Here is a 12,280-nt window from a genome sequence, read left to right as displayed (position 1 = left end):
GCGTGTGTGTAAGCACTGACGGAATGGAGAAAGAGGAGGGATGGGCACATCTATAAAACAAGATGGACAAGAGGAATCTCTTTTAAAAGTATATGGTCAGGCAAGAAATTACACGTGCAGGTTTAGATAGAGGGAAACATACAAATAAACAATTAACAACAATATATTAGCTGATTCTGAGCATCCATCCATCCATATACAAAGCTATTCCGGATATAGCACAAGGGACATTAGTCTAAGAAGAAATCCTCAAAGGAAGGAAGGATATACTGACCTATATATAATGACAACACAATCTTACATATAAACAAGGTTTATACAAGTATGGGTTTGATAAACAGACCATTAACAATTCCAGCTAGTAACAGCAATTATTTAAAAAGCCACACAGGAGCCAGACCATGCCTTTACACTACCAAGTATGAATTCCGACACGTGAATTTAAACAAGAAATTAACCAGTTTATTATATTCACATATGTACAAAATATTACAAATTAAAGTACTGTACTAAGTCACTGCATGACAGCAAGGTCTCCATACAGGCAAAAGAAAGCACGTTGAGAAGCAGCGGCTCTGGAATAGTTACATAAGTCTTTGGTATTAGAAATATAATTTAAGATGTGGCGTTTAACTCATTCAATACAGGGCATTAAACAGAGACAACAAAGATGTACAGTATGAATACTATGAAAAAGTGTTTAGGTATTACTTTAATTCTTCTCCAAGGTAAATTGCTGGACCCCTGAGTTGCTAAAAAGCACACAACAAATTTAGGGTAACAAGTCTACTTATCAAAATAATGTTTAAAAAAACCCTAGGTTACTGAACATAACAGATGTGTTTCTTAATCTGTATTGAATTAAACTGCTTCTCCTCATACAAGAACTATATGCTAATAGCTAAGTACAAAACATTTCACAGAGCTAGAGCCTATTCCTTTACCCCTAGAGCAGGCAAGCTGCCAAAGAACCAGTGTCGTCCACTTAAGGAGTATAGGATCAGGCCCACAACACATAATACTATTGCATGGCAAAATATAACCAGACAACATACCCAAGTCTAAACTGCTGTACAGATCACTTTATAAAATATCTTTTAGGAATCATTTACACATTTACAAATGCTCTGAATCAGTTCCATCAAATAATGTATTCAACTCAATCACAGTTACATAATTTTGAGGTAAACTCCCTGAAACTATGCTACTTTGGCGGAGATTCATCCCTAAGGTTAAAATTCACCCATATGCGGAGAATTTCTGAGAGGCTCACTGCACCACTTGGCCCTGCAAAAGGGCTGCCTACAGGATGCAGTGTGTGGAAGGAATGGCTGCACAGGTATGTGTGTGTCTCTGTAACCCCCCCATGATGTGAATGGGATGTCTGTGCTGGCCAAGAATAGGCCAGCATAAAAGTGGGGACCATGGGGGAGGGAGGGAGCAGCCCAAGGGAGGGGAGTTGGGGTATGTGCTCATTCTGTGGAGGATCACTGGATATTATTTAGTCAATAGGGTGGATAGCAGTTGCAAAGGGTTTGTATTGCTGGTCTGTGTGCACATTGTGGGAATAGATTCTCCTGCATTTTATACAGGAAGGAGGAGAGTGTCACACACAGGAAAAATGCAGTTCAGAATTTTATATATGCAGGAACATTTTGTTTAGCCCAAATTTTACAGGTAAGAGATTAGCTAAATATTAACAATTGTATATTCACACCTGTACAACATCACCACTAACACTTGTTTCACCTTTTTCTTCTGTGAACCAGGACTTTCAAACTTCATTAAAATTCTGACGTTCAAAGGACAGATATCACTTGCTCAGGCCTGACACCAAGGTTACAGGTTTTCGTGCTAACTTGGGGGCTCTTTTTCTAAGGATAATAGACACTTATGCATTACATTGTGGAAGGAACAGTCCATACCACTGCATTGCCATAATATCAGTGCCACTCTGGGAGAAAAGTAACAATCAGGGTTAGTGTCCTGAAAAACAGGAAGGCAGGCAACAGAAAAAAAAAAATCTGTAAGAGGTTCATTTACTATGCACCAATGACCAAGAAGGTATACACCGGATGATACATGCTCCTATTTGCTAGCAAGGGAAAGAGAAAAAGCCCTTCATGGAGACCTGATGTAGAAAGCTTCCAAAACCAAAATACAAAGGTGCCAGTAGTTTAAGATACGAAGTGCAGTACTACCCTTAAAAATGATACCTTCTTTCCCTGTAGATTGGTTCCTGAGTGTATTTATGGTGAGATCTCTCTGCTTTGCTCCAAAAATATATTTTTATTACTATTTAATTCTTTCAGCCCTGCAGAGCCAATACACTTATGGGACAGTGAGCAGAATTCTTTTTGTGCTCACACAGGAAAGGAACTGTTAACTAAATTCCTACTGCAAAGCCAAATTTGCCACATTTTAGGCAGAATATGACCTACAAAATGTTTAAACTACTGATGATACATGAGCTATAAAGAACACAGTTTGTCTTTAAGATTCCTAGTTGCTTATTTGTAAACTGAATTAGCTTTGGAGCGCACAACAAAACAAAAAGAGAACACCACAATCCCGTTTTTACAGTCATTTTTTTCTAGCAGAACCACACTAAGTAACACGCCACTTTTTAAAACTGCTGTCATAAAAACAAATTGTTTGAAAATTTAGGCAGGACTTCAAGTCAGTTATAATCATCCCACACATGTACCTTGGAAGAGAGGGCTATTAATGTTTACTACATTTCTATTTTTCTCAGAATGGTTTGATGAGTGCACAACTGTTTGTTATGTGATAAGTAACATTGCTTGATGTTTCAAGACAGGTAATACTGACTTTACTTCATGCCCACTGGCATGACTGAACTTTCCTTTTTCTGTATGCAGTGATAAGGAGTAATAAGCCTTCATCTCCTCCTTCTACCATCACAGATGTTAGCTACTAGAAAAAGAGATTTATTAAACATTTACCAATAGGTAGCATTCGCTGTGTACCACCACGTGAAAAGCAGCATAAAGAAATCTGTTTTGCAAGGATCTTCTGGGAAGGTGAGGTTTGGGCTTTATACTGGTCCCTGATGATGGCAAACTGGCAGGCTGTTTCTTGCATAGCTCTGGGCAAACCATTAATCTGTCAGCATAAACTTCTGTAGAAATTCCAACAACAAGACTGGAGGGTTTGGACAGATAGAAAACGCTGCTTTTGAAATACTTAACAAGACTAATAATGCTTTGCAGATTGTTGTATTCCACAGTCCCTGAAATTTCTGGTCAACAGTGCAAAGTAAGTGTTCAATTCATTCATCTTCTTCAACATAGGTTGATGGAAACCAGCCCACCTAAAAAAGGCAAAAGCAGAAGAAAAATAATACTAAGATGCTAATGACACAGGACAGTTCTTTGAAAGGCCTGCCTAGGCAAAACTATAATGGTTCTGTTTAGTAACAAGAGGACACAAAATTATAAAGATAAAGGTGATAGAGCCACTACAGTACTTAGTTAGAATAATGCCTCTCAACCAAGTGATGCAAAATTATTGATCCCATGATTTGGAGATTGCAGCACTGGACATTAAAACCTCTTTTTGGAAGATCAAAACTAACCCACTAGCTGTGACTGTGCCCCAAAGCACTAAAACGTGGAAGAAGAAGAGTAAGAGCAGAAACAAGGAGTTTTACTAGAAGCAGGCAGCTGCTATTTCCTCCTTTGGAGGTGAAGGACATCTAAGTATTCTGCAAAGATACCATCAGGCTCACAAGTCCCCATTACCATTATTCGCCTAAATTAAATAAGAACTGATTTTCTTGTCCTTACATGCACTCAAGTCTCAATGGAGTCAGGAGTCATTTTAAATGAGAAAGAATTGCAGGACAGAGCCCGAAGTTTTTCATTTATACTGCATTGTTACTAAGTTACTGTATTGCTCATGAAAGAAACCAGATCATTAACCTTGGAGAGTGAAGTCCTATATCTATAGCAGAGTGCAATACAAGGGCAGGCTACTTCATGCTACCCTGTCAATGTACCCTGTTCTGGATGAACTATCTCTAGAGAAAGAAGAGAACTCAAGTCCCAAAGCCCATCTTGCTGAGGCTGTCAAACAGAATGCCAGTTCCTAATGTTTTTCTTTAGGATGTGGCTATCTGTCCATTAACACCTGGAATGAGATCATCAACTTATTTCACAGGACACAGGACCATCAAAAATAGTTTAGGTTTCTATATTGCTTCCAATCTATATGCTTATTTCTTTTTTAAAATGGGCTTGTCTCATGCTCTAGGCAAATGTACAAAATAAAAAAACCTTCAAATAATGTAAAACACAAAATCCCAGCATTCTCCCCACCCTATCCCACAGGACTAACTTTCACTTCCAACCACCATCCAACTCACATCCACCCTCCCTTACCAAAAGCTGGAGAAACAGGTGAGCCTTACAGCATGCCCTGGCCCTGCCACTAATCTCTTCCCATTTAAATCATGACCTTGAGTACTTCCATTTATCTCCATTGCAGAGGTATTACATGAGCAGAGTGGTAGCAACCTAAGGTAGAGATGGAAACCATTTAGGGCTTCTATGACAAAACACTTTGAATTGTACCTGGGAACTACCAGCCACCTGCACAAATCTCCGAGCACAGATGTAACATGCTCCCTCTAAAAATCACTGCTACACAAGCCTCTTGCCACATTTTGTACTAGCTGAAGTTTCTGAGTGCTCTTCAGGTGTAACCTCATGTAAATCCCATTGCAGCAATCCAGTCTTATGCTGACAAAGGTATGGAAGGCAGTGGTGAAATGCACATCCAAAAGGAAAGATAGTAAAATGCACTCCTTGCCTTTGCTGCTAGCTGGAAACCAAGAAGCAACCAGGGATCCAACAAGACCCTGATGTTTTGCTGCTAAGGGTTATAACCTCTGCTATTTCCCCCACCAAACAGTCTTATCCACTCTGGACATCAGCCAGTTAGTGCTCATCCATGACCCTAGTTCATTTAGACTCTGGGAAAGGTGATCAAGCATACTGTCTGGATTGTCTGAAACAGAGCTGATGATGTGTCAGATATACTGAGAGAGAAAATATGTGAAAAAGGTTTATGTCTGAAAACTCCATTTAAAAGACTTACCAATGAGATAACACAAAATGATGCCAAATAAAAGAAAAACCTACCCTTCCATTTACTTCACCTCTCCACCAGCCATTAGCACTCATCTTTGTGTAAATTTTTACCACATCACCTTTCAGTAAGGACAGTTCTCTCATGTCTCTTGCACAGAAGTCATAGCGGGCAATGGCTATGCCTATTGCTTTCGGACTTAGCACTGAAATTGAACACAGAAAATCACTGTTATTATGATCTGTTAATTGCAGACTAATCAATTAAGTCAATACTGTAAAATGTATAGCAATGATTCCATTACAAAATAAACTAGCAACAATTTTATGTAAATGTGAAAGCAACCACCCGAAGAAATCAAGAAGCCTTCTTTAAAGGTTAATTCAACACAAGGTTGGAGAATTTTATGTGGTTGGCGGGGGGAGGGGGGGGAGGGGAGAATACATTTCTACAGTTTGGGCAAGTTTAAGCCAGCTCTGGTGACCCCATTAAAATGAGGTCATGACCCACTTTGGGGTCCTGAGCCACAGTTTGAGAACTGCTGCTGTAGACCAACTCCTTCCAACTAACAGCAAAAAAGAAATGCATTTCTACAGTTTGGGTTATCTGTTGTATGGCCGCTGGATCACGTAAACCACCATTTTTCTGGGGATTACACTATAAATCAAACATCAAAAATGATCAGTTGAACCTGGCTCACAAAATTTCACCACAAAGCAAAAATGCCTTGATTCAGCAAAGTCCTAAGTATTAGCATAAGTCTAAGCATGTGAGGTGTCCCAACAAAATCAACACTTAAAGGTTTACAGTGATACACCGACTTAAAATACCTTGCTGAACTGGGGCTTAAATCTTTTAAACTGATATAAAAATGACTTCAAACATTTCTGAATGATACAAGTGCAAAAACTGCATGTCTCTAATATGTCCAATTCAAAAATGGCTTTAATTGTGGCAAACTGATAATCCTTTTATGAAGACTTATAGAATCCAATCCTGTAAGCCCATTAGGAGGTAAAAGTTCTCAGCATCTTGCAGGGTGAGACCTATACTTTGGGTATATTAGAAAAAATATACACTGGCTAATACGTTAGATTCAGAGGTTAGACCAGCAACTGGCAAAGGTGGAAGCCTAAGGTATGCAAAGGGGCATCCAAACAGCGTTTTTCAATAAAGGCAATTTCCCTTTGCAACTGGTTCCATGAGTAAACAGCTGCTGTAGATAGAAATGGACTCCCATTAGTTCTGGAGCTAGGGAGATGAACACACTAAAATCCCTGTTGAAAAAATCCTGAGTGTATTTGGAGTATGGCCAACAACCGTGAGTTGGAGGAATCATCGAAATCATTCTCTTTGTCATAATTCAGAGAACAAGAGAGCAAGCACATTATTACTAGAGTTTCCCAGAGAGTTTTAGGAATTGCTATTAACATTCTAGTTTTGAAAATGCAATCAAAATTTAACAGTAAAGAATCAGAGCAAGCTGCCTTCTTTGGTTTAAATTCAGGGAAATACAAATCACAGCATATAAACTAGAAAATCTAAACAGCTACGACAAAAATCAACCATTTGATAGCTTCGCTGCATATACTTTTATTTGATATTTATTGTGACCTCATATGAACAGCAGCTTTTGCATAACAGATACCGTGCATTCAAATAATTACAACTGTGCGCACATCAATGATTAAAACTGAAATACCTAAAGTCAAATCATGTCTGAAAATGAATTATGACCTTATATTTCCACAACATCATAGTGTACTATAACTTCACACTCAGCATTAGTTTTTAGAATATGCCTATAGGATATAAATAAATTATATAGAAGAGAATTAGCAGCTTGATGTATTGTTTATGTGCACAATAGGAAGATGCTGAAGAATATAGACAATCATGCACAGTATATTACTACTTACACTCTAGCAAGTCCAATACCATGACTATTTTCCTATTTACATCAATATTATGTCAAATACCATACTGGGCAGCAAGAATAAGTGGTGATGGGGCAGGAGAAGGGGTGCAGCAGAGGCAGTACTGACATTTTGTGGGGGAAGAGGGCACTAGCAGCACTTACTGATTTGGGGTCAGTATTTTGGTGGATGGCAATAGCAGTAACTATTTGGGGAAGGGGATCATTGATTTGGGGGTTATAAGGACCAGTAAATGATTGGGCGAGGGGAGGGGAAGCAGAGAGTCTCTCTGGACTCTAGAAAGAGGATAGGACTTGGGAGAGGTCAAGGGGACAAGGTACATTGGGGGAGATGTGGGGGAGGAACAAAAGGAAGTAGATGAGAAAGAAGAGAACAAGGGGAAAGGGGAACTGAGGGAGGAAAAGAACTAAGGAGAGGAGAAATGCAGGGAATAGTGGGCAGTAAAATATTGGGGGAATGTGAGGGAAAGGGGGCAGAATATTTCAAACCCTTTTCAAAGTGAGGAGCACAGGGGAAAGTGAGAAAGAAGAGGAGAAGGACAGAATCTGGAGATAGGGGACAGAGGATCAGAGAAATAAGAAAAGAAAGAATTGAAACAAGCAGTAGGGGAGATTTTAAAAAGGAAAGAGGTTATGTCTACAGTGCAGTTAAAAACCTGCAGCTGCCCCATGCCAGCTGACTCAGGCTCCTGGGGCTCAGGCTAATGAGCTGTTTAGTTGCAGTGTAGAGGTTTGGGCTTGGGCTGGAGCCCGAGCTCTAGGACCCTGGAAGTTAGGAGGGTCCCAGAGCCTGCACTCCAGGCTGAGCTTGAACATCTACAGCACAGTTTTACAGCCTCGTTGCAAGCTCTAGTCAGCTGACACAAGCCAGCCCCGGGTATTTAATTGCACTATAGACATACCCAGAGAGGACTCACTAATGCTTGTAGCCCCAGAGAACTAGGACACTTTGGTCTGTGTCAGATTTCTACCTTTGCTTCCAATTTCTCATTAATACAAATTGTAACCAGCTTGATCTCACACTATGTATTTCTCTTAACTTAGGCTTTATCCCCATAAGGGTTGTTTTTGGCTAGTGGGTTCTCTGGGTCTTGAAGCAATGTACATTTGCTTAATTTTACAAAACTGTACATCAGTTCTCGCCCGTATGCAAGCATCGATTTTCAAAAGTGCTCACACATTGCTGGCTTAATTCTGCTCTCACTGGCATCAATGAGAATTTTACCACTGACTTCCAGTGGGAGCAGAGATAAGCCAACATTGAAGGTGCTTTTGAAAACCCCACCCATAATATTTAGGGATCATGTTTTCCATTTATATCATTTAGCTGTGAATTTAATGAAGACTCTTTTGGTGTCTTAAAAAGAGATGATTTTATAAATAATGCAAAGAGTCACGCACGGTATCTGCCAGAATATGAAATGCCATCCAAGCCGACATGATTAAATTATCTAACACTACCTGACACCCAATTGCTGTTGTTAATTATTACAAAGACATGCTTTACATCAGATATTGTCGGGATTTCTTTTTGTGGAGGAGACAGAGTGCAGTTAATCCTTACTAATTACCAACATAAAGGGCTCTGTTGGGACTAGTGCTATGCACAAGGGTAGAAGAGGGGCCAACCTCCATTCCAAAACCTTGTGCTACCTAGGCCAGATAATCCACCCTCTATAAGTGGAAGTGAACTAGCACAAGGAGAGCAAATGCTGCACTCTTTTAGAGGGTGTAGCAGTTGCTGTTGTGTATGCTCCTTCAGGGTTCTCAGAGACTTTTTGCCTGCCACAGGCAAAATTACTGGGTGAAAAGTGGTGCAGCCCCACCATAACTATGGCTTAAAAGTCACAATAGCATCCTTACTTACTGGTGTTTATTAATGGAGTGCAAATTTGCCATAATGTAGTTGGAATTGAGATTAGCATGGCTGTAAATTTCAATCTTTTTATACAGTCTGTTAGTTCAAAATGTTTTTATATTTTCAAAGCAAGAGAAGGTTAAAAGAGAATAAAGAAAACGTGAGTACATTTGAAAAACAGATGAGTAAAATTAACAAACAATGGTAGTGCAAAATCTAACATTTGCTACAACAGAACTCTAGCAACAGCATTTTATGACGCTGCCACAATATGGTTTGCTGTAGAGATGGGACGAATACTTGATTCATTCATGAACAGTGCAATTTTCAGGTATGCATATTTGTATGAATACATCAATTAAAAAATATAATACTTGCTATAGGATTCCACTACTGAATGGTGAACTAGTGGCGATTTGAGATCTGCTGCTGCTATTCAAATTCTGCTTATAGTAATGTATACTTTTAAAAGTTTATTTTACAAGAGTTTGATTTTATTTGACTGCAAGAATAACAACTTTCTACCCTTTGATTACCTTGTCTTTATAGCATATCATGTTAAGTAGTTACTGAGATTTGGAGTCAGTCTTCAGGGTATAGCATTAGCTGCTATTCTGCATTTAGTCAAGAAATGAAAAAGTAGATTCGTCCCTTCCCTAGTTGGCTGCACATAGAAAGAATTTGCAAACAGAAGCAAATTTAGAAGAAATATAAAAGCGGTAAGCAGTACCTGACCAGAAAGGAGTGGAGGAAGGGGGAACAAAGCTGTAGTCTGGAGAAGTTACAAAAGAAAACCCACAGAACAAAGAGGGGGCTTAGAGAAAGAAAGAGAAAAAGAGAGAAGCAAAAGAATGTTGAAATATTGGCACAATATTTAAATATTAGTATTTCTATTATGTAAGTCATTGGTAATAAGGAAACTACGGTTCCTCACTGAGGAAGTCTGGAAGGAAATTGACTGTGAAAAGTGGAAAATGTAGATCTATGATTTAATTTTTCACAATTATTTTTTAAAAACAAAAAATAAAAAATAAATCCATGTTGGGTTTGGCAGAAAAGAATTTTAAACTGTTTTTTCTTACAAATAAAGTAGTTTCTTTTCTTAATACATTTTAAAATGCTTTTGGCCCTAACTCAGCCAAGTTCTTAAGCATGTGTCTAAGTTTAAGTACATAAGTATTGCCATTGGTATTCATAGGACTATTCACATGCTTAACTTAGGCATGTTCTTAAGTACCTTGTTAAACTGGACCTCACACCATGCATGTAGGGATCACAGCATTCTACTCTGATAACTATTAACATCAATGGGAATTTGATGCATGTTTCGTATCCTTTAAGGACTAAATGATGGTTTGGATCCATATATACTACTCACATTCAGTTCAGAGGAAGTTCTGAGCACACACAAAAGGCAGAATTTGGCTCAGGAACTTAAACTTGTGCAGCCAGTATTCTAGCCCCCACTCTGATGGATAAATGTAATGTATCCTCAGGTAATCAAAGAGTTAAGGACACACTAATTAAATCTCCAACACATTTATAGTAAGCAGGTTGCTGGTCACCAATTGCTCTCCTTTGGGTGGCAGTATGTTTTCTACCCGCAAAAAAGTACATGCCCATTTTTGTGGGTGCAATCACTGTGCATGCAGAAGCAGTCTGAAATGAAAATTAGGACCAAAGAACATACCACAGCACCAAAACCCATCTTTGTTTGTTTACATTCATCTTAAGAAAAAAGTAAAGTACATCTAGACGTCTTGACATATTTGATAGCTGACGAGGTATCCTCATGCTTACTGAAAGTGCGCAATGAACATCTAAAAAGAGGAGACAAGTCCTGGGACATTGGGAGATTAAAAAGAACCACTGGACAATTTTCTGAAGTAAGTGAAAAGACAACTTAATTTTAGGTACGAAATGATAATTCAGTCCTAACAACCAAGTATTGAGAGAACTGTGACACAAGCATGCCAGCTTTCAAATCACCCTTTGCCTCATATTCTAAGAAATAATATGGAAATTGTATTGAAAGTCATATCAAAAAATTACAGGAGAACCTAACTGCCATTTAATATTCTGACCTTCAAAGGGGAAATAAATAAAACCATTAAAATAAAACCCTTTTTCCAATCATCTTAGACAAGTAGGTGATTTGAAGCTGCCTTTGGATTTCTCAAAACATTTGGTATTAGTACTTGATGGACTTTTGCAATGTCTGCAGTAGAGCTTCCTAAATTTCTAAAAAATGCTCCAAGTCAGAAATGTCTTTCTCTGCTAATGTTATGAAGTTTTGCCCAATGCATACCAAATACTATGAAGGTATCAAAGGACAAAAAAATGAAACTTGCATCATTAGAGAAGATGTATTTATTACCCCCCAAAAAATCCAAACGGGTGTTCATATGAGCAGAGCAGTGAAAAATGTCTATCTCAAACCTCCACTCAGTCTCAGATTGAAGTTGGAAGCTTGACATATTGAATTGCCTCAGCCTGTGCTTGTGAAAATCTGGTGAACATGTGGCTCAGGTTGGAAAACTCACAAATTGAAGGGAAGGAGGTTTGCCATTTAGACTCCCTCTCAAAAGCTATCCCTTCTATGCCTTCAAAGGAGAGCAGGAGGTGGTCAGAGAGGAACTGGTTGAGTGAAGATTCCCTTGGGGAATGAAGCGAATTCAACTCAAATGTCCAAAAAAATCTGCAGTGGCTGGTTTGCTTCCAAGTTGCAATCCCTGCTAACAAAATTCCAGAGAACAAATTCTCTAACTGCTTTGCATATCAAACACTGCAGGGTTCACATACCCTAACTATGAAGGTAATGCCAACTTGGAGAAAACTAACAGGGCAGCAGTAAAACTAAAAAGCATGAGTTGCAGATGATCTGCCAACAATACACCTCTACCCCGATATAACACGACCTGATACAACACGAATTCGGATATAACATGGTAAAGCAGCGCTCTGGGGGAGGAGGGGCTGCGCACTCCAGCAGATCAAAGCAAGTTCGATATAACGTGGTGTCACCTATAACGCGGTAAGAGTTTTTGGCTCCTGAGGACAGCGTTATATCGGGGACGAGGTGTATTTGAGAGGGGCAGAGAAACCCTTTTTCTCCAGTGGCCTTGTAACCACCCAGTGGATCACCTGAGAAAGGGACTTGAAGCAGCTCCTAGTGATCACCTAATAAAGGGGACTGCAACTTCATAAAAAGGGCTCGATTCAGTAGAAAGGGAGAGAGTAAGAGAGAGCAGCAGACAAGGCTGTGCAGGGGGAGAAAAGGGAGAGGAAAATCCTGGAACCCTGAAAAGTCACTGACCAAATCCCAAAGAACTGTGGTAGTGGTGAGGAAAGTGAAATCGAGTTTTGTATGCAGG

At 39.2% G+C, this 12,280-nt stretch overlaps 1 protein-coding gene across 2 annotated transcripts in view; it reads right to left on the bottom strand.

Moving 5' to 3' along the window:
- Positions 1–343: 343 nt before the first annotated feature.
- VAV3 (vav guanine nucleotide exchange factor 3) overlaps positions 344–12,280 on the bottom strand; it is a 236,388-nt gene continuing 224,451 nt past the window's right edge. Inside the window, exons 26-27 of one of the 2 annotated variants that reach the window (XM_039484962.1) lie at positions 5,166–5,317; positions 344–3,334 (exon numbers count right to left, since the gene is read on the bottom strand). In XM_039484962.1, the coding sequence (XP_039340896.1) occupies positions 3,293–3,334; positions 5,166–5,317 (194 nt within the window). In that variant the 3' untranslated portion in view covers positions 344–3,292. The remainder of the gene's footprint in view (positions 3,335–5,165; positions 5,318–12,280) is intronic. The other variant, XM_039484963.1, reaches the window with a different exon arrangement.

This window comes from Mauremys reevesii, linkage group 8 (assembly GCF_016161935.1).
Source record: "Mauremys reevesii isolate NIE-2019 linkage group 8, ASM1616193v1, whole genome shotgun sequence".
Lineage (NCBI taxonomy): Eukaryota > Metazoa > Chordata > Testudines > Geoemydidae > Mauremys > Mauremys reevesii.
Note: the sequence above shows the minus strand (reverse complement) of the source record. Positions and strands in the feature narration are given on the sequence as shown.